Source organism: Phycodurus eques, chromosome 6 (assembly GCF_024500275.1).
Source record: "Phycodurus eques isolate BA_2022a chromosome 6, UOR_Pequ_1.1, whole genome shotgun sequence".
NCBI lineage: Eukaryota > Metazoa > Chordata > Actinopteri > Syngnathiformes > Syngnathidae > Phycodurus > Phycodurus eques.
In genome coordinates, this window is record NC_084530.1 from 12,176,747 (window position 1) to 12,200,105 (window position 23,359).

The 23,359-nt window shown below is 41.2% G+C and overlaps 2 protein-coding genes across 4 annotated transcripts; one reads left to right on the forward strand and one right to left on the reverse strand.

The window, feature by feature from the left end:
• Positions 1 to 908: 908 nt before the first annotated feature.
• On the reverse strand, positions 909 to 18,435 carry LOC133404639 (probable ATP-dependent RNA helicase DDX17). Of its 3 annotated transcripts, none has more exons than XM_061680717.1 (13): positions 18,154 to 18,435; positions 17,024 to 17,186; positions 16,393 to 16,489; positions 16,121 to 16,254; positions 15,849 to 15,914; positions 14,253 to 14,394; positions 13,762 to 13,922; positions 13,502 to 13,674; positions 11,163 to 11,273; positions 11,008 to 11,069; positions 10,864 to 10,923; positions 6,173 to 6,406; positions 909 to 3,844 (listed from the first exon to the last, which is right to left on the reverse strand). In XM_061680717.1, exons 1-13 carry the CDS (start codon positions 18,204 to 18,206, stop codon positions 3,399 to 3,401), a joined length of 1,902 nt encoding a protein of 633 aa, XP_061536701.1. In that variant the 5' UTR covers positions 18,207 to 18,435; the 3' UTR covers positions 909 to 3,398. The 3 variants fall into 3 exon arrangements, with proteins under 3 accessions (XP_061536701.1, XP_061536702.1, XP_061536700.1); XM_061680718.1 differs by having other exon boundaries at positions 909 to 1,062; positions 3,557 to 3,844; positions 10,864 to 11,069; XM_061680716.1 differs by having other exon boundaries at positions 10,864 to 11,069.
• A 176-nt stretch (positions 18,436 to 18,611) lies between these two features.
• Positions 18,612 to 22,958, forward strand: ntan1 (N-terminal asparagine amidase). The gene is made up of 10 exons (XM_061680719.1): positions 18,612 to 18,795; positions 19,175 to 19,277; positions 19,485 to 19,550; positions 19,638 to 19,746; positions 19,812 to 19,885; positions 20,847 to 20,900; positions 20,986 to 21,039; positions 21,118 to 21,215; positions 21,353 to 21,466; positions 21,570 to 22,958. The coding sequence occupies exons 1-10, from the start codon at positions 18,715 to 18,717 to the stop codon at positions 21,747 to 21,749; spliced, it is 933 nt and encodes a 310-aa protein (XP_061536703.1). The 5' UTR covers positions 18,612 to 18,714; the 3' UTR covers positions 21,750 to 22,958.
• Positions 22,959 to 23,359: the final 401 nt, after the last annotated feature.

A 23,359-nucleotide genomic window follows, 5' to 3' on the forward strand; every position in this document is an offset into this window, starting at 1 on the left:
TAATGTATAGTTAATTGTATGTAGCGGTGCTCCACTGCACATACAGAGTGGTGTACACGCACTCAAGTATGATGCAGTGCAGTGCTAAACCAAAGCAAAACATGCCTTTCTCTCTATCAAACAGCATTTACAATGTAATTGTGTTGGATGATGCAGGTGTACCTAATCATGTGGCCAGTGCATCTGTATCAACATCTAGGATTTTCTGCTGCGAGGCATCAGTGTCATCCTGAAGAAGATAATATACTTCATTACATATGTTGCCATCTGGCTTTTTATTTCAGCATTTCTGATTCACAAAAGATTGCCACAATATCAGATTTCATTTAGGATTATTTTTATTTTAGAATCACTTGAAATGCCCTTCAGTTTTTGCACGTGGAATGTCCTTTGACTGAATGTTGTCTTAGCTCATTTGCTGCCTTTCTTCAAAGTTGACATCAGATTCCACGTGTATTTGCTCAAGTTATGTACCTGAGATTCAAGTCATTGTTTTCAGTATGTGTAAATTTATGTACTGAACTAAATATGTTCATGACTACATCAGAATTGTACATCGAATTAATTTGCAGTACAAGTCTATAGCCACTGTAATTATAGAGCTATTAAAAATAAAAAAATAATACTGAAGGCAGACTGGTTCCTTGTCAAAATAATTCTCAACTACTGTATAACAAGTTGCAGCTGTCGCAATAGTAGAAAAATGTCTCATTAACTAACTCATCTGTGGTTACATTTTTTAACATGCTAATCTACAGAGTTAAAAGTAAGACATTTAAAGGTCTGCGACAGAAATTGTCGATTTGTTGCGCTCTAACATATGACCACATCATCACATTATTAGGTTTGTTAAAGGTCATCTTGTTTAACATTTCAACAATTTCAAGCAAGAACTGTCATTCAAACGCTGCATAAGCACTTTTTTTTTTAATAAACAATTGTACATCAAATTTGTCATCCAAACATTTCACAGGCAGATATACTGACCTCACCTGGACATTGTCCCAAACCCAAACAGTCCTACTATTGTGAGGCCCAACAAGAGCAGAATTCCAGTTATCCCTAAAGAGTGAAAACACACAATGTGTGCAGAGCTTGTCAAATCATCATATTTTACAAATGATGATTTCTACAAATAGACTAAGTGGAATGCACTGATGAAAGACAAAGTACATGCAAGATGGACAGTCCATGATAACTACACAACACAGTCTGAGTCGCTGAGTTAGACAAAACAAAACCCAAACACCCTCCATAGTATATACGCCTGCACAGGACATTATAAAAACAAAAAATGGTAATGTGTGAATAAGTCGTGTGCTAACTTCGTTAGAACATAATGGAATGTTCAAGTCTCTTAAAAATAACATACCGTAATTTCTCGTGTATAATGCGCACCCCCAAAGTTGAAAACCCTTCTACCTATGTATAATGCATTTTTACAATGCATGATCTTGCTTCTACCCATATGATCAAAATGAAGTATTTTTTCAAATAATTATTCTAAATTTAAGCACTTTATGTAATACTTTTTTTATTTACGTGCTCTTATTCTGAAATTCACAGGATTACTTTTATTTGGTAAATGAGAAAACACAGTTGTGCAGGCAGAATTTGTAAGGTACAATTCTTTAAAGAAAACATGAAGGGCTAGGCGAAACACATTTTATTTTAATGGAATTCAAATTAAACTGTCAGGCATTTCAGAAAAGCATTATCATTAAAAGAAAACATAACCATAAAGATATTATGGTTGTTCAGCAATATTAAAAAAATATAATAAAAAAAGAAATCTCAAATTCTGCCAGGGTATGTAAACTTATGAGCACAACTGTACATACAGTATGTGCAGTCATACGTACCTCTGTCATACTGGAATGAAATTGCAGGCTACACTTTTTTCATAACCTCTAGGTGGCAATGACATTGGAATGAAAGTGTACACTTTTCCAAAACCTCTAGATGGCGGCATACATTTATAAAATGTAAAAGCTTTTTCATTTTCCCCTATACTTATCTATAATGCACACTATTGACTTGACAATTTTTTTTTGGGGGGGGGGGGGGGGGGGAATGCACATTATACATGAGAAATTACGGTAAGCCTGCATGTGTAAACTCTATATCACAGGCCAAAATTCTTATGGGGGGGTCTTAAATGAGAACGATCTTAAAAATTCCACTTTATACAACAAGCGGTACATGGAAATATGTCTATACCCTCTTTAAAAAGAAACCTATTCTAGAAATGATCCCTGAGGGTGAGCTGTGATTATTTTATTTACCCCTTTTAATGTACTCAGCTAAATTCATCCATCCATCCATTTTCCAAAACCGCTTATCCTCACGAGAGTCGCGGACGTGCTGGAGCCTATCCCAGCTATCTTCGGGCGAGAGGCGGGGTATACCCTGAACTGGTCGCCAGCCAATCGCAGGGCACATATAAACAAACAACCAGTCGCGCTCACCTTCACACGTACGGGCAATTTAGAGTCTTCAATTAACCTACCGTGCATGTTTTGGGGATGTGGGAGGAAACCGGAGTATCCGGAGAAAACCCACGCAGGCACGGGGAAAACATGCAGACTCTACACAGGTGAGGCTGGATTTGAACTCAGGTCCTCAGAATTGTGAGGCAGATGTGCTAACCAGCTGTCCACTGTGCCGCCAGCTAAATTCATAATAAGCAGAATTGTACTGAGCAGGGCGCAAACCTCCACCAAGGCTAAATAGTCCTGAATAGAAACCCCCATCCTGCATATGCATGAATGTTGTAATTAATGGCATACATGCAATGGTCACCACACCCAACACACTATCCCCATCTGCCAAAATGACAATTCAATTCTGGCAGGGCTCTGGATCTACAAACCCCACTTTATCATTATGGGGGAAGGTCTCGTCCTTGATGTTTTAGCAGAGACTGAAAAAATTGGGTATTCACAGAATCTGCCCAAGAGTTAAGATGCTACAAAATACTACACGTAATTAAAACTACTTTCAGAAACGAACATATTTTTTTAAATCTATGCCATTGGCTTTCAAAGGCCAGTGCATTGACAACAAAACCATGTAATGCTGAACTAGACCAGGCACATACATGGTATGACACCAATTCCTACTGAAGTTTAGATTTTCTCGATAAAAGTGGTAGAAACTGCATAGAATTTTTTATTTTTTGTGTTTTTTTTTTTTTTTTTTTTTTTAATAAAGATTTCACAGAGGTCCTGGAGTAGACCAATACAAACTTACAACAAATAGTCCCACTCGTCTCAATGCTACTGCGATTGGGTCACAACCAGTCCAGGGTGCACCCCACTTCTTGCTCACTGTCAGCTCACCCGCGACCCTAATGAGGACATGCTGTAAAGAAAACGGATGAATGGCTACTACTACTACTAGCGGGGAGAAGGGCCGGAAGGAGGAGGGTTGAACTGGTAAGGGGGTTGTCCCACAAAGCTCACTAACGGGGGCTGTGATGGCGCATACTGCTGAGACATGAGAGGCTGTGGCCCCCCTGGCGGCAGTGATGGAGGATAAGGCTGGGCAAACTGACCCTGAAGATGACTCGAATGGTCCATCCCTTCACCACTAGCAGGGCCTCCACTAAGGTTAGAGTTGTGGCCGGCTCTGTAGTCCTGGTGCTGAGCCGAACTGTGGCCGGTCCTGCTCTGATCCCTGTAACGGTCGCCTGAGGAGGATGAGGGGCGGTCGTCAGTGCGGCCGAAGCGGCCGTCTCTGCTGCCGCCGCTTCCCTCCCTGGAACGCATGCGCCGTTGACACTCATCCTGGTACATCGTATTGGGATTGTTGGAGCTGCTGCCACGGTAACGCATTCTGCCGCCTGTGACCAAAAATGACAAAGTGACACAGTTTCAAACTTGATCACTAGTACTCAGTATTTGGGTTAGGCATTTGACTACATTTTCTTCAAAACACCTGTTTTGACACCTGTATTGAGCAGAATAACACTTTCTGGGGAGCTACACGGACATCATTGCTAGTGTTATTTCATCCAACCATCCATTTTCTGTTCTGGTTATCCTCATTAGGGTCGCAGGTGAGCTGGAGCCTATCCCAGCTGACTTTGGCGGAAGACGGGGTACACCCTGGTGGCCAGCCAATCACAGGGCACATATAGACAGACAAGTACATTCACAGACAATTTAGAGTTCTACAAACCCAATTCCAATGAAGTTAGGACATTGTGTTAAACATAAATAAAATCAGAACACAATGATTTGCAAATCATGTTCAACCTATATTTAATTGAATACACTACAAAGACAAGATATTTAATAGATAAAATATAAAAGATATTTTTATGGCTGCAACACGTTCCAAAAAAGCTGGGACAGGTGGCAAAAAAGACTGAGAAAGTTGAGGAATGCTCATCAAACACCTGTTTGGAACATCCCACAAGTGAACAGGCTAATTGGGGACAGGTGGGTGCCATGATTGGATATAAAAGGAGCTTCCCTGAATTGCTCAGTCATTCACAAGCAAAGATGGGGCGAGGTTCACCTCTTTGTGAACAAGTGCGTGAGAAAATAGTCGAACAGTTTAAGGACAATGTTCCTCAACGTACAATTGCAAGGAATTTAGGGATTTCATCATCTGTGGTACATAATATCATCAAAAGGTTCAGAGAATCTGGAGAAATCACTGCATGGAAGTGCCAAGGCCGAAAACTAACATTGAATGCCCGTGACCTTCGATCCCTCAGGCGGCACTGCATCAAAAACCGACATCAATGTGTAAAGGATATCACCACATGGGCTCAGGAACACTTCAGAAAACCAATGTCAGTAAATACAGTTCGGCGCTACATCCGTAAGTGCAACTTGAAACTCCAGTATGCAAAGCAAAAGCCATTTATCAACAACACGCAGAAACGCTGCCGGCTTCTCTGGCCCCGAGCTCATCTAAGATGGACTGGTGCAAAGTGGAAAATTGTTCTGAGGTCAGACATTTCAAATTGTTTTTGGAAATTGTGGACGTCGTGTCCTCCGGGCCAAAGAGGAAAAGAACCATCCGGACTGCTATGGACGCAAAGTTCAAAAGCCACCATCTGTGATGGTATGGGGCTGTGTTAGTGCCAATGGCATGTGTAACATACACATCTGTGAAGGCACCATTAATGCTGAAAGATACATAAAGGTTTTGGAGAAACATATGCTGCCATCCAAGCAATGTCCACCTACAAAGCTTCAACAATTAGTGTCCTCAGTTCCCAAACATTTATTGAATGTTGTTAAAAGAAAAGGTGATGTAACACAGTGGTAAACATGACCCTGTCCCAGCTTTTTTGGAACGTGTTGCAGCCATAAAATTCCCAAAAATTATTTGCTCAAAACAATAATGTTGATCAGTTTGAACATAAAATATCTTGTCTTTGTAGTGTATTCAATTCAATATAGGTTGAACATGATTTGCAAATCATTGTATTCTGTTTTTATTTATGTTTAACACAATGTCCCAACTTCATTGGAATTGGGGTTGTAAATGAACCTAACATACATGTTTTGGGAATGTGAGAGGAAGCCGGAGTACCCAGAGAAAATTCATGGAAACACAAGGAAACATACAAAAAAAACCACTGGACAGCCAGAGCCTAGATTCAAAACCCCAAACTGAGAATTGTAGGCAAATGTGTTAATTACTAGGTCATCCTGCATCGTGACAGCAAATTCGTTGAGATTAAATCAACAGCAGCACGGCCAAATAGTACGCTTCATTTTGCCTCAGTTGCTTCAACACAAATATCCAGTCCACACAATAAACTCAAATTCTAACAATTGGAATGTTATTTTTTCCCCCTCATTCTTGTTGACTAAAACAGCGATTCCCAACCAATGTGCCGTGTCACATTAGTGTGCCGTGTGAGATCATTCAATGCGCCATGGGAAATTATCCAATTTCACTTAATTGGTCTGAAAATCCTTATTAACAACAAATAATGTTTATTTGTTCAATTATCTATGCCAGTGACATATAGTGAATGGCAGAACAATGAAATGCTCTTCCATGAGGCAGAAAGTACACTTTTCTTCTGTGGTGCATCGTGAGATTTTTCTTATGTAAAATCTGTGCCTTGGCTCAATAAAAGTTGGGAAACACTTGGACTAAAACAAATCATTTTCCATTACAAAAGGTTTATGGCGATAATTACCGCTTCCTCTTCCGTGGCCTGAGTCCACCATCTGAAGCAGTTTGGGGTTGATGGCCTGATTTGCCTCTTGCAAAACCCGGACAAGGTCGCGGGCCTGCCGTGCATTCCCAGGAGTGAAGAAGGTATAGGCAGTGCCCTTGTTGGTACTGCGGGCTGTACGTCCAATACGGTGGACGTAATCTTCCGAAGAATTCGGATAGTCAAAGTTGATGACAAACTTGATATCTTCAACATCTTTTGAATAAGAAATGTGTTTTAGAAATCATGGTTATCAGAAGAAAGCCTCAATCAGAATATTCTTCTTAAGTTGCAAAACTGATGATGACACATATGTGGATATTTTGCATCAGATTTGGATGATTGTTTTGGATGTACTTACCTCTTATTTACAAGTCCCCTCCAAAAGTATTGGAACGGCAAGGTCAATTTCTTTGTTTTTGTTGGATATTGAAGACATTTAGGTTTCAGATCAAAAGATGAATATGAGACAAACGTTCAACATTTCAGCTTTTAGTTCATGGTATTTACATCTAGATGTGACTGTGACAGGAACATGTGACTGATGGGTGTTTCTAGTTGCTCAGGTGTTGCCTTTTAGATTGATTGCTTAAACATTAGATAGTGCTTGTTTTTGGCAGGAGGCAGGATACACCCTGAACTGGTTGCCAGCCAATCGCAGGGCATATACAAACAAACAACCATCCACACTCACATTCACACCTACGGGCAATTTAGAGTCTTCAATTAACCTACCATGCATGTTTTTTTGAGATGTGGGAGGAAACCGGAGTGCCTGGAGAAAACCCACGCAGGCACGGGGAGAACATGCAAACTCCACACAGGTGGGGCCGGGGATTGAACCCCGGTTCTCAGAAGTGTGATGCAGACGCCACCGTGCTGCCTCCAAATGTTATTCACTTTAAGTTAATTTAATAATGTCTGTTCCAATATTTTTGCTCACTTGAAAAGTGTGTGGCTTCAAACAAAAGGTGCGCTGTCCTAAGTTGTTTAACACATCTAGATGTATATACCATGAAATAAAAGCTGGAATTCTGAACTCTTGTCTCATATTCATCTTTTGATCTGAAACCCAAATGTCTGCAGTAAACAACAATAACAAAGGAATTGAGCTTGCCGTTCCAATACTTTTGGACTGGACTGTACAAGACAAAATTAACTTTTATTTTGACACATCTCCCTTGGGTGAATTTCCCCTCTGAGATAATACACAATGAAATAAAATCTAGCAATCATTAATGGACGAAGCACACTGTAAACCCCATTGTATCCCACTGGCCATCCTTCAAATGTTTTTGATACTGAATATACAGTAGTAGAGACACATAAACTCCTGCTTCTTCACCAACAACCCACATTCTGTGGCAAATGTATATGCTATTCTTTGCTGCTTTTTCGACCGTAATCTTCAATTGAGTGGCTGCAGCTTTACTAGTAATAAATAAATAAAATCTGTTAAAACAAAATTAAAATCCATCCATCCATTCATCCATTTTCTACCGCTTATCCGAGGTCGGGTCGCGGGGGCAGTAGCTTTAGCAGGGACGCCCAGACTTCCGTCTCCCCACCCACTTCATCCAGCTCTTCCGGGGGGATCCTGAGGCGTTCCCAGGCCAGCCGAAGGATGTAGTCTCTCCAGCGTGTCATGGGTCGTCCCAAGGGTCTCCTGGGACGTGCCCGGAACACCTCACCAGGAAGGCGTCCGGGAGACATCCGAATCAGATGCCCCAGCCACCTCATCTGGCTCTACTCTGAGATCCTCCCGGATGACCGAGCTTCTCACCCTATCTCTAAGGGAGAGCCCGGGCACCCTGCGGAGGAAACTCATTTCGGCCACTTATATCCGGGATCTCGTTCTTTCGGTCACGACCCACAGCTCGTGACCATAGGTGAGGGTAGGAACGTAGATCGACCGGTAAATCGAGAGCTTCGCCTTTCGGCTTAGCTCCTTCTTTATCACAACGGATCGATACAAAGTCCGCATCACTGCAGACGCTGAACCAATCCGCCTGTCGATCTCCCGTTCCATTCTTCCCTCACTCGTGAACAAGACCCCAAGATACCTGAACTCCTCGACTTGGGGAAGGATCTCATCCCCGACCTGGAGAGGGAACGCCACCCTTTTCCGACTGAGGACCACAGTCTCAGATTTGGAGGTGCTGATTCTCATCCCAGCCGCTTCACACTCAGCTGCGAACTGCTCCAGTGAGAGTTGGAGGTCACGGCTTGATGAAGCCAACAGAACCACATCATCTTTAAAAAGCAGAGATGCAATACTGACGCCACCAAACCGGATCCCCTGTACGCCTTGGCTGCACCTAGAATTTCTGTCCATAAAAGTTATGAACAAAATCGGTGACAAAGGGCAGCCATGCCGGAGTCCAACCCTCACCGGAAACGAGTCCGACTTACTGCCGGATATGCGGACGAAACTCTGACTCCGGTCGTACAGGGACCGAACAGCCTGTATCAGGGGGTTCGGTACTCCATACTCCCGAAGCACCCCCCACAGGACCCCCTGAGGGACACGGTCAACGCCTTCTCCAAGTCCACAAAACACATTTAGACTGGTTGGGCGAACTCCCATGCACCCTCGAGGACCCTGCCAAGGGTGTAGAGCTGGTCCACTGTTCCACGGCCAGGACGAAAACCACACTGCTCCTCCTGAATCTGAGATTCAACAAAATTCAAATAATTTTTTAAAAAAACTATCAGAAATGTCAAATCATTTGAATATGGTTTTAATGTGAATAGAATATATATCAGTGCTTTGGCATATTTAGCAGTCTCTAATATTAGTGGACCAGCCAGGTCACAAGACTGTGCTGTGGAAGCGGTAGCATCAGTGCAAATGTTCCTTTTGTGTGCCTATTTTTCCAGGACATGTAACATAAGTATAACACACACAACTTATGTAAGTGTGTGTAGCATGTACATTTGGCTTTTTTAGCTTTGTGACTTTGCAAATTCATATTCACTGCTCATTTTTCTGGGTTTACCACAGGAGTTCTAAGAATGTCAATTTTACTTTACAACAGTTGGGGGATCCCGAGCACAACAAAACAACTATTAGCCTATACCCTATTGTTGCTTTGATGCAAAACACTAGGAATAAGTATGCCTGTGCTTTTCACCCACAAGCCAGCCATGTTTCAGCAGAATGATCATTACTGGCCAATCTGTGTGAACACAAATTGTCTGTTTCTCATTACAGAAGGTGTGGGGCTCTGACCGCACTGCTGCGTCTGATCAGGAAGTCTACCCTCCAACATGACCGAGAGACTATTTTATCAAACAAACAATATCTAAGTACCATGTTACAAACTTAGCTCATATATTCTTTCAAATAGTGTAGAAGGCAGATGGAGGTAGCTGCGTGTAGGAGCTCACGGAGGGTGAAGAGAAAGGGGCGATGCGGTACTTACCCCCTTTGTGTGGTGATCAGTCCTGGTTCAGAGGGAGGGGCTGAGGGTGAGGAAGACCAGATTCTTCCCTCACCTTCTGCACACACCAGCAACGTCAGACGGGAGCAGAACCGCTAAACCTCAAGCGATACAACCGCAGGTTCTGTTGCTCTCTCGCCACGTTGCAGGACCCTCCTCGGGCCCTGGCCAGGACTGGATCCAGACGAGCCCATCTAACGCTTTCACTGTCTGTCTGCTTGTTTTGGATGGGTCGCACAGCAGACAAAACAGGCACCTCCGGCAGCTCCAATGACAGGCTCGTTGGATTCACACACTGACAGTATCGGGCTGGGGAAGGGGACCTACATTACCCACAAGACGAACAGGGGCTTTAACCCCTCAAAAACTAGACAAACATCTACTTTTAATAGGACCGAGCGTGCAGCGACAGCAGCGCACACTGTTACAGCTGCCGCCTGCTGCCAAATCCTGAGAGGAGAAGAGGGGACAAAAAAGAAGAAAAATATAGTAATGGGAATTTTGACAAGTCACAAACACTTCACTCATCCCCCCTTCTCATATGTATTGTCATGTCAACAAAGATCACCAAATCTTTTTCTTCCTTTTTTGTCATTTTACATTTGTACATGCAGTGACTGTCCTAGACACCACACACATACAGTATGTATGAGTGAGTTATGTTTATCGCTCAGGCGTCTCTCCCCAACACAGACACTCCACTCTGTTCAGGCAGCATGCCAAAGAGCCCCGCTTGAAGGATGCTTTGTAGCTATAGTAACAAGAAACAGACCAGTGGACCAGAAAGCCAGAAGCCTCCATATCGGACACTGGACAGCCCTTAAGCTGTCAGGCTTTAAACACAGGGCGAACCTCCGTATGATGTGTATCATTCATCATTTAACTCATTCACTGCCATTGACGGCTGTTGAATTCAAATATCCATGTTAACATGGAGGACTGGCAACGAATGATTCATACAGTCTGATATGAATTCACTCATAAATAACAAGGAACCCAGTGAACCTAAAAGAAAACAACTCTAGACTTTTAATGGGAGATACATTTGCAGAGTTGAGTTATTGATCAACAGTAATAAAATACTTGTTAGGTCTTCCAATCTACTCCATTGCTTATTTACCTAGTGATGATTGTCTACACTATACCTTCTGTGCAGTATCATGTGAATTCAAGTTAACGTCAAAGTATCAATAGAGGTGAGAGATTATTTGTAAATGTGAGATGACGTACCCAGACCGCGAGAGGCAACGTCTGTGGCAATCAGAATGGGAGCTTTCCCACTTCGGAATTCTGTCAAAAATAACAACTTCTGAGACAACTCACCATCAACTGCCACAGAAGCTCTAACAATAACTGATGATGTGTTTCTCCAACCTGTGAGCACCCAGTCTCTTTCTGGCTGGCTCTTGTCTCCATGGATACACATGGCTGGCCACCTAATGCAGAAATCAGCAGCAGTACAGTGAACCTAGCAGGATAGTTTTGACATCGTCACAATAAGTTACTAAAAGACCAGTCATATAGCTCACCCATCCCTTCGCATCCTTCTCGTCAGCTCATCGCAGCGTTTCTTGGTCTCCACAAAGATGATGGTTTTATTCTCCTTCACTGCCATAATCTCTTCCATCAGCTGAACAAGTCTACACACAGGGAGGGAAAGAAACAACATTAGCTATCCATCCACCCATCTTCTTCCACTGATCAGGTTTCAGGTTGCAGGGGCAGCAGACCAAGTATTGAGAGGCCCATGGTCCAACTTCATTCAGCTCTGTAGGGGGGAATGCCAAAGAATTATCAGTACACCTCACCAGGGGTAGTCGTCCATGTGCCACCCAAACCAGCTACCGACCCACCTCACCTGGCTTCTCTCGATGCAGAGGAGCAGCGGCTCTAACCTGACTCCCTCCGGTATGACCAAGCTTCGAGCCCAGACACCATGCGCAGGAAACTCAATCAGTACGCGAAACAGATTAACTGAAGCAAATTGGGAGTTCTGTGATGCTATTCACAATAAGGGTGGGCAATATGGCTTTAAAATAAAATCCCCAATGTTGTTTTTGTTTTGTTTAAAAAAAATAAAATAAAATAAATTAAATTTAAATTGTAATGCGATACCGACAAGAACATTATTCAAAGCAAGTTCCTCTTTTTGTTGTTTTACCTTCAGGGATTTGCACTACAGTAATCTCCAGCTATATCGCAATCCACGCTTCGCAGTCTTGCTTTATCACAGATTTTTTAAAGTGTTTTTACAGTTACTGTTTTTTCATACGGTTTTTGGGCCTACTATAACTTTATTTTATCCATTGCTCTTGCTCTCTAGCGTTATATTATGTGTGTAATGTGTTTTCATTGTTTTAAAAGTGTGCTTTAAAAAAATTCAAGTGCCATAAATGAATAAAAACATGCCATGGTGTATTTAAATAGGGTATTTCTATATTACGGACTTCAGTTATTGCGTGGGTGATCTGGAAGGTAAACTGAAACGACGGAGAGAGGATTACTGTATTTTTTTCCCAACATTAACTTGAAAAATTTTCCAAAGAAAAATCAGAAATACATATTTTTCTTTACAAATGTGAAAATTGTTGGAAAAGAAATTCCCTTCAAACACAATCCTTGATGCATTTTAATACAAAGTTTAAAATATATATATATAGCACCAATAAATAAACAAAAATGTTCCCTTTTGGATAAATATGTATCTTAAATTGTTTCCGGGAACGTAACATGAATCAAAGGTGCTGCTTCTATCAACTATTTTGTCCCTTAAAATGTGAACAAAATGGCATCCTACGAGTAAATGCATATTCCAGGCAGGGAAAATAAGCCTTTCTACAATATCAGGCTTTCGCCAGGCACGTTACACTGCGAGCCCCCCACCCACACACACACAAACATAAAACCCCCTCAGGTAGGGTCCTTGTAACAGGGATCTAGAGGTAATTCTTGGCTATGTTACTCAGTCATGAGAAGTTTTTTTCATGCTGCGTCCACCATTGAAGTTGATCAACATGTGGATGTGGATATAGTGTACAATTGAAACCAGATGTTTACGTACACTATATAAAAAGACAAGTTTTTTTCCCCCTCACTGTCTTGATGTGCAATCAGACTAAACTTTTGTGTTTAAAGGCAATAGTACCAAATACTAATGAAATGTATGTAAACTTCTAACGTTGAAGAAAGTCATGAAAAATTATGTAAACAAATAGCAAATAGAAATAATTTGGTAAGCCTAATTTACCTAAAACAGGAAGAGTATAGTCTAAATTCTTGTCAGACAGTGAGGGAAAAAAAACATGTCTGTGTAAACATCTGGTTTCTACTGTATCTGCTTTTGTTCCGTATAAATGAGCACACCATGTCTTTGGCAACTTATCCTGAATTCTTATCAGACTTAAAACAATGTGAAAATGATTCTGCCCATGCAGTCTCTCTGTTTCTTAGCAGAGGAGGGGTTCAGACTCCCATTTTTTCCCATGTCATATACAGAGCAACGCTTCTCCCAATTTGCTGCATATCTCCATTTCAAATGTTGAAATAAATTGCCAGTGCTACCCTGTTTACTTGTGAAAGACTGTTTTTTGCTCATTGTCAGACGTTGTAAACCCGAACCTATACCAAATTACTGCCAAAACTGTGCCTCTTTAGGAAACTACTTTCTGTGCGCAGCCATTTTGTTACAGTGTAAGCAGTGCATGTCAGAGGGGACACGCTTTGGACTACCAAAGATCGCTGAAAAAAAATGTCCTGACCCAAAAACTTGTAATTAATTTATCAAATCGATTAATCGCCCAGTCCAATTAACAGGGTTAAAAGATCAACGCAATGGCATATCCATATTTCAGTTTTTCCCACTTCTTACTTGTGGTCCTTCTCATTGTCCATGCAGACATCAACAATTTGCAGGATGTTGTGGTTGGCACTGAGTTCGAGGGCGCCGACATTAATCTGGATGTAGTCCCTCAAAAAGTCTTCAGCCAGTTGACGGACATCTTTGGGCCAAGTTGCACTCCACATAAGGGTTTGTCTGTCAGGCTTGGATGCAGAACAGAGAAAGATAAAAGATGAATGAAACACATAATCATATCAAATGTAGTCATTATAGCAGAGTCTTTCTCCTACCCTGATTTGTTCAATTATCTTGCGAATCTGGGGTTCAAATCCCATGTCCAGCATGCGGTCAGCTTCGTCCAGCACAAGGTATGTGCAGCGACGCAAGTTAGTCTTTCCTGACTCTAAGAAGTCAATCAGGCGACCGGGCGTGGCAATGCAGATCTCAACACCTAAAAGAAAGTTAAGTAAAACTAAAAGTGAAAAAAGGTCACAGATTCCACATGGGATTGAGCAGGAGTAGCAGCGCCTTGCTCAAGGGTAGATCGACAATGCTCAGGATCCATCTACCAGTCCCCCATTCCGGGATAAGCGCTAGGATCTCTGAACCAAAGCCTTCCACAATGAGCTCAACATGCAGATCATAATGAAAAGGGAGGCATGAATGTGCTGAACTTTGTAGTGTTGTTTTGTTTTTCAAATTCACCAAGCATCAGTAACTGAAAAGTTGAATTCCAAACTTCTGACATGATGCACCCATTAGGATCTAACATCATACACACCCTTCTCGAGCTCTCGAAGCTGCGGTCCTTTGGGTGCTCCACCATACACACAGGTACTTCTGATTCTGGAAGACTTGCCGTAGTCTGAGGCCACTTGCTGAACCTGCTGGGCCAGCTCTCTGGTCGGGGCAAGGACCAAACACTATTAGGCGAGAGGGGAGAGATTAGTTACAGACTGCCTGACAAAGAAAAAAAGGGGGGAAAAACAAGTGCAGTGGACCCCTCGTAACTCAAAAAGAGTGGAAGTCAAACAACTCAAAGTTGAAAATCTAGTGCAAATGTTAAACACAAATCCAAATCGAGGCAAAAATGACGCTGATCCATGTTTACCGTATTCTATAAATCAACGTGCTTTTTGGAATAGATTTTAGGCTTTGTGTGTTGACACTTCAACATGGGTATCATTCATATTAAATTCCATCCATCCGTTTTCGGAGCCACTTCTCCTCACTAGGGTCGCGGGCGTGCTGGAGCCTATCCCAGCTGTCATCGGGCAGGAGGCGGGGTACACCCTGAACTGGTTGCCAGCCAATCGCAGGGCACATACAAAGAAACAACCATCCGTCCTCACATTCACACCTACGGACAATTTAGAGTCTCCAATTAATGCATGTTTTTGGGATGTGGGAGGAAACCGGAGTGCCCGGAGAAAACCCACACAGGCACGGGGAGAACATGCAAACTCCACACAGGCGGGGCCGGGGATTGAACCCGGGTCCTCAGAACTGTGAGGCTGACGCTCTAACCAGTCGGCCACCGTGCCGCCTCATATTAAATTGATGAGGAAAATTAATGGTAATGACAACAATAAAACTAAAACCAGAGCATCTTATACACAGAGTGCCCGCAAATTAGCCATATCACAGTTGGAACTGAGGAGCTGGTAATAAACTGCATTTGCTTTTTCCACAAGCGAAACGAGCTACCATCGCAATTCGCAACTGTGAATACTTCCAGACAATAAAACATCATCCTGCAGATAATTAGGTGTGTGGTAAAATCAGGGTCAGCTGCTAGTGTGACATCTAAAATATTTGTCAGACTGCAACATAGCTTTCAATGCAACAGGGCGAGAGAAGTGAGTGCTGACTGCAGTCTTCTTCACTTTGCTTCACACCCCTCCAAAAGTAACATTTTAGCAGGATGACAAAAAGGTTGAAAACTTTCATTCATAGTCAGTGTAAAAAGCGGTCTAGAAAGTGGTATTACTCAAAGGTAAAGGTTGCCAATGTTTTAATATGAACAACTATTTCTTATAAAACCATTTTAGCACTTTCCTATTTCATTATTTTATATTTGTATTTCGTTAAAATGTTATGATATTATGAACGACCTGGAGTTGTGATCAATTCAATGTACCCTTGCCAAAAATTCAGCTGAAAAATTCTCCAGCTCACCCGTGATCCTGAATAGGGTAAACAGTAGAAAATGGATCAATTCTATTTGCATGATTTCATATAGGAAAATTAACTTTAAATATGGAAAAAATAAAATGTCAAGCAACCTCTTGTAGTGTATTATGTCTGACCTGCGGATGTCCACTGTACTGTATTTGTTTTTCAAAAACCAAGCAGCACAGCGAGCACGTGAACTTACAATAGGTCCATCTCCTCTCCCCAGATAGGGCTGATGATTAATGTGCACAATTGATGGAAGAAGATACTACAGATAGAGAAAGAGAGAGGCAAGTGCAGTGTCAGGAACCACGTGAAATTAAGCAGAACTTGAAATTGACCGGTTGTTCTTAAAGTGGTCTAGCAATAAAGTTAAGTTGAGAACAATGTTGATTAAATTCTAATGTATGAATAATATATATCATTTATGAATTACTAAACAAAAACAATGACATTGGTTGCATTCTTCCTTACAGCTAGAGTCTTTCCAGAGCCAGTTTGTGCTATCCCCACCATATCCTTGCCACTCAGAGCCAGAGGGAAGCCCTGAGCCTGAATCGGTGTGGGCTCTGTGAAGTTCTGTTGCATTATCACATCCATCACATATTCTAATACAGTGAGGGAAACAATAACATTGCAATGTTACGAGATCAATTTCTTTGGGTTCCAAGCAATAAAGCTCAAGAGTTTTAATGATGTAATGTACAGCTACACTAGTGCACACTGTGTGATGGTGGTGTACTCACGTGGAAACTGTGCCTGTTGAAAAGTGATTACAGGTTTAGGACAGTCAGACCCTTTGACGGTGATCTCTTTCTTTCTGCGAAACTCTTCGATTTCATACTGGTGATGTAAAAACAGGATACAACTTACACAAAATGTAGTTTTCATTTATAGAATGTTACTTTAATAAAGTAAAAGAGATCTATAATGGCTAAATCAGAGATTATGTTGAATTAAATTAAATGAAAAGGTAAATAGCGGGACGGTGGATGACTGGTGAGCACATCTGCCTCACAGTTCTGAGGACCGGGGTTCAAATCCCGGCCCCGCCGGTGTGGAATTTGCATGTTCTCCCCGTGCCTGCGTGGGTTTTCTCCGGGCACTCCGATTTCCTCCCACATCCCAAAAAAAAACATGCATGGTAGGTTGAGTGAAGATTCTAAATTGCCCTTAGGTGTGAATGTGAGTGCCAATGGTTGTTTGTTTATATGTGCCCTGCGATTGGCTGGAGACCGGTTCAGGATGTACCCCACCTCTCGCCCGAAGATGGCTTGGATAGGCTCGAGCACGCCCACGACCCTTGTGAGGATAAAGCGGTACAGAAGATGGATGGATGGATGGATGGATGGATGGATGGAAAAGGTAAATATGTACCTGAGTCAAGTGTTGAACTTCTGGGTGCTCAGTGTAGAAGTTCTTCTCAAATTTTGGCAGCTCATCCAGGTTCCACTTTTTCTTGCGGAGACTGTCACCGAGATGCCCAAACTTCATGGGCGGGGGGCCATTACTGCGACCACCCACTGGCCAAGAACGAGGCCTATGAGGTTACACAGACAAGTAGTACTGCAGAACCAGCAATACAGCGTGAAGCTGAAGTGTCACGTCATATTGGGTTATTTAGCATATTTACTACCACCAAAATTTTTAAAGCTGCATTTCCTGGATTTCATTCTTCAAAGTAGTACACACACACACACACAAAAAAAAAAGCTTTACAAATTATGATGCAAAGGATACTTTTCTGTGATTTACCTACATAGTTGATACAAATGACAGTCTGCAGAATTTTCAACTAATCACCCATCAGAATATAATTCTAATGTTTTTGAACAAACGTCCCAATGAGAACAGTATAGGGCCACAGTGACAAAAAATAACTAGTAATAACGAGTAATAATTCAAGTCATAAACTTACCAAGAATAAAGTTGACAAATATAAACTGTACATATATCTATTTTCGAGAAAAATAATGTATATTTTTAATGTAGTCAGTATTTTAGTTGCATTCCACGCCAGCAGATGACAGGAGTAATCCCAACTCTATTAATACTTGCTAAAAGAACAGGAGTTAGTTCAGATTTGAGTGTGTTAGCAGAGTCTCGTATATAATAAATAAATAAATAAATAAATAATTGACTAATGTGAATGAAAATGGCCGTGCTACAAAATAAACAAATTCAACACCCTATTATGATACGGGTTTTTTTTTGTCCCAAAAACGACTTTTCGGCATCTACGAATACGATTTTGCCTTAAGGATATAGATTTTATATCAACAAATGTACATTTTCTCGAAAATAGTCGTCTTTGTTCAACTTCTAACGATCTACGGTGCAACTGTGGCCACGACGACAACAACATTGTTGTTGTTTCTATCTGCTGCATTCGTTGGCCTAAACTTGAAAATACGACAAGTATGGGCTCTGTTCAAAGTTCCAGCAATGCATTTTGCGTGATGAAACATTTCATGTATGATATCACATATTTGAAGACGACAAATTACCTGTCTCGTCCACGGTCCCTGTCTCTGTAGTCATAGGAAGAACCCCGCCTCATAGTTACCCAACAAACCACGCAGAGCGTTCGCTAGTTAATCTGTTCGACAAGTCTTTTTGCGCCGTAATTTAGCACAGAAGCACGATTATTTTACCTGTAAACACGCTAAACTAACTCCGCACACAAATAACACGCTTTGTGACTAAAATTACGAGTAAAATTTGTCTCGCTAAGTTTTGACGCGTCACGTAACGCAGGCTAAACGTAACGTATCCCTACGCTCTTGATTTCCCCCCGCTCTCTTTTGAGACTTAGTGTCAACTGGTTATGCGGCGTATCTCCACAATTGGAGGGATAGCTGCGTATAAATATTTGCGTAGTCATAATAGTGAATGTAATTCGTTATCCCTTTTCACCAGAGGGTGTCACACTGTCTGACATCTTAAATTACAGCGTAGAAGAAGTCTTTCAGGGACAGGAGGTTGTCGGTCCCTTAATTTTAGATATTGAGCTAAATATGTAGTCGCTAGTCTATAAATTAGTACGTTAATTCGTTGATTTAAGGGACATGCCTTTGCTCATTCAAAATATAGTTGTGGAACGTATCACCTCGACCGCAGAACTCTTCGACAAATATCAACATTTGCAGGTCGGTTTGTACAGTTTGGGTAAACGAAGATGTCACCACCAATCAACAATAACAATGTTTCTTGTAATAACATCTGCTACTGTACTACTAATACATTAGTTTTTAAAATGTCAGCAGTTTGTCATAATCAGACTCATGAATGGTGACATGCAGTATGCGTGCATGTGCTTTCCATTAACTTAAATTGTGTTAAATGTGGATGAGATTTAGTCATGGAAAAAAAACATTCAAGGGTGATTTATATTGCTTTTCATTCTGTTATATGTGTACCTATTTTATGTAATGAAACTTACATCATCCCTAAGGGTAGAGCCGCAGAACCACTTGGTCTGATGTACTGTGACAAATACTTTTGCTTCAATATCTTTGCACATAACAGGAGAATGCAAAAGCCTTTCGATCCCAGCCGCTCACTGACGTTGACCCCAAGTGCCTCCTGTATGTCCAACAGAGAGAGTTTGCTGCGACGACACCAGCAGATGGTAAGGAAATAACTGTTACTTGTAAAATTATTTTGGTGTAATGCTTCTAGTAGCATTACCTCTAGTAGAAGTGTCTCTAGTAACTGCAGATTGTTGACAGCCAGACAACAAAAAACATTGATTCATTGTTTTGTGAGGTTGACTACATGGTAAAAGCCCAAACGTTTCAGATTTCATTTAACACTTTAGTCTTATCTGTTATGCCAGATAGTGTTTCAGTGATTGGATCTGAGGATGCCACCACCTGCCATTTGGTTGTGCTACGGCATACAGGTAAAAGATGTTTTTTTTTTTTTTTTTTTCTGTTTTGTGTCCACTTTCAACTTTCATTTGAGTTTAAATCATGTTTCTCATTGTTAGGAAGTGGAGCTGCTTGCTTTGCTCACTGCGATGGTTCCAACACTTGCGCTGAAGTCCCCCTCTTTATCAAATCAGTCACATCGCTGAGTACCTGTTGTAATGAGGGCAGGTATGAAAAGAACATGCAGTAAAATTTGTAATTCATTTCCTTAACCACCTAATTCCTCCAAGTAGGCTTGAACTCCATCTTGTTGGTGGCTTTAAGGATGAGGCAATGACATCCCATGAACTCAGCCTTAACATACTAGGTATTGTCCAATTCACTTAACCTGATGATGCCCTGATACTTAATAGTAGGCTTTACACGATCAGGATTTTTGGGGCCGATCACCAATCAGCAAGTTTTAAAAAAACGATAACCGATCACCGATCCGATCACAAGATCGAGCAATGTGTTGAGATGACTTGTTCATTTATTGTATATAGTTGTGTATACTGAGTATCTTAAAGTATTCTATAGCATTTTAGACAAAAGTTAAACATCAGTGACCTCTAGGGGCCATTCAAGGATAGGCCACTGACATAAATTTAGGTCAAATTAACATTACAACATGACAGAAATAATGGGTGTTAACCTACTGTAATTAAATTACTTTATTGCAATTAAATTACTTTAACAAATACTGTTAATGACATGCTTACTCTAACTTTCTCACTATCCCGGCTATATGGACGTGTGTTGTCCAGAGTTTGCGTCTGTTTGGCTTTTCCTTTTTTTTTTTCTCTCTCTCTCTCTCTCTCCATGCTGCGTTGCTTGTGTACATTCTTCAAGTGCCTGATCAAATTTGTTGTGTTGAAGCATTTAGATGACGTTCCCCATGACGTACTTCAGTTGTGCACAGACTGCAAATAACTTGCGTGTTGTTTGTCTGAGACACCACAAAATAGTCCGACGACGTGTTTTTTTTCACCGACAAGATTGAAAAAACTTTATTGGCCATCAGATAGTTACAGTACTACGCCACAAGATGCGTGACAAGGCTAAAAATAAACTAGCTTTTGGATTCATACACGACGGCGACGTGGAGTAAATGCTTTTGCGATGACGTCATTGAGCGAATCGGCGAATTATGACTTGAAAGCTGATCGGTTTATCAGCATAAAATGCTAATTATTGGCCAATACCGATCAAACCGATCAGATCGGTGTAAAGTCTACTTAATAGCAATAAAATTATACTGAACATAAAGGTCTCTCTTCATTTTATAGCAGCCTTCCAACAGCTAAAAGATGATATCCATCTGGAAACATGTTGCATCACAGGTAACCTAATGTGACTATTACATATTGGTCACAAATTTCATCATCCCTGTCTCATCTATTGTTCTTTGCTCTTTTTTTTCCCCAGAAATGAATGATGTAGTCCTCAATGCTGTTCATAGACCGGCAGTTTATGGTGTTGGTATGTATATGCCACACAGGAAGTAATGCTGTTTTAAATGCATGCTACTTCAATAACCTTTATCGTTGTGTTTTCAAGCTGTAAATGTTAAAACAGGCAAAGTGTTCCCTGCTAATTTCCCTTATAAAGGACCAGCAGAGGCGCTGCGGTCAGCACGCACCTTCACAGGGGGACAGGTACCGTAAACATCTCAATTGTGAAAATGAATAAACCTATTCAAGAAACCTTTAGCTACTAAATGCCAAGTTTTCAGTCTCACTGTCAAAATGAAACCACTCTCAATCAATGGAATAATGTTTTGATTCTTGTACAGATGGTTGACATTTATGACTCTAGTCGAGGACTTGTAAAAGTCGGCCCTTGCAAGTGGTCTCCCAATATGGGTATTGCCTTTTGGTTGTCACAAGATGATGCCATTATCTTAAAGGTAAATAATCTATAAACAGCTGTTATGATCAGGAATTCAAGGTTTGTCTAGTGGGTGCCCCCCAGTGTGTATATTAAGCATTGCATTTTTGTTTTCTGCTTAGTACTTGTCTACATCGCCAAAGGCTGAGCCACCAGACTTTGTCCATCACATCAAATCCACAATCCAGTTCCTCCTAAAGCACCCAAACTCTGACAGTCTCTTCCCTGGGGGTCAGCCACAGCTCTACCACAGGACTGAGAGCGGTGAATGGGAGAGTGTTGCTTCTCAAGTTGATTCTTGATTGATTGTTTTGGACCATGCAATCACCGTCTGCTTTTGTCATCGTGTCTTAAACTGGACCTCACATCAATCGAAAGGCTGTCATAACTCATCTGGCTGGCCCAGTAGAGAAGTAGGCACACAAACTACAGTCTATCTTTGTCTGATGAAGGTATGTTGCCACTTGTGTGAGCTGATGTAAAACCTGAACCTTCAATCTCCTGTATCATGTTGACTTTTTTGTTGTTTTTTGTCTTTTTGGAAATTGATAAAATCATTTTACCACCTAGCACATATTGGTTGACAAAACATCACTGACGGATAGCAAAGTTATATGCACCTTGAAAATACTAATACATACTACTAATAAATAAAGTGCTTAATAAATGTCTTAGACCACTTGCCATCAAGTAACGAGGAGACCATCCGCCACCATGAAGTACTCAAATGCACTCTTTCAATATCAGTGAGCTGCTGATGAGACAGGAATGAGGAAGTAAATATAATTTCTTAGTTAAATAATATAGGGCGGAACAGTGGAAGACTGGTTAGCACATCTGCCTCACAGTTCTGAGGACCCGGGTTCAAATGCCGGCCTCCCGTGTGGGAGTTTGCATGTTCTCCCTGTGCATTGCGTGGGTTTCCTCCCACATCCCAAAAAACATGCATGGTAGGTTAATTGAAGACCTATTTGCCCATAAGTGTGAATGTGAGTGTGAATGGTTGTTTGTCTATATGTGCCCTGCGATTGGCTGGCGAGCAGTTCAGGGTGTAACCCTAGTAAGGGTAAGCGGTATGGAAAATGGATGGAAATAATGTACTTCAGATATTTTTATTTTTTTATGGATTAAAAAAAATATCAAATTTTAGCATTAAAATGTTTCTGTTAAAAAGCTCCTACATAATTGTTTACCAACTGAATTTAGCATCGACTTTACATTGTGTGGTGGTCTAATAAATTATTTGTATCATTTCATTTAATGGGGTAAATGAAGGAATGGCATTTAAGACATTTAAGAGAAATGTGTACATAATGCACCTGTGTATGAAAATGAAACATGACGACACAAGCAAGATTAACCAAACTGCACAAAATACGTTCACCTTCCTGGTGGGAGTATGGCTGTCAATTAGCTGGTACTGAATGTTTTAAAAGGCCATTAATTTGGGTAATTGATTTTAATTTAAAAAATAATAAAATGCTTGTTTAAATGTAATGAATTTTAATAAATGCCTGTATAAATTGTGTTTGCTTAAATAAATTTAATCAGTCCTATACCAAAAAAAATTGTCAAGAGGATACATTCAAATATAGCTAGCAGCTGATAGGAGTGTAATGTTAATGGGCATACAGTCTGCATGTCGGTTTCACCTTGGCTTTAATATTAACACACATGCACGCGACGCGTTATTAGGAATCCTGCTCGTGTTCTAGGCAGGACACGCCCCACCTCAACATGATTGGCTCATGCATCGCGGCAAGGGCAGGCTACCCAGGTGGAGTGAGATGACCATTCAAAAATCAAAACTATCGTTTGTTATACTGTAGTTAGTTTTTGGTATATAGATGGGTTAGTGTGAGGGTGGGTTCCGGTTAGTGGGGTTCATATTAACGCCACCAGACTAAAGTCA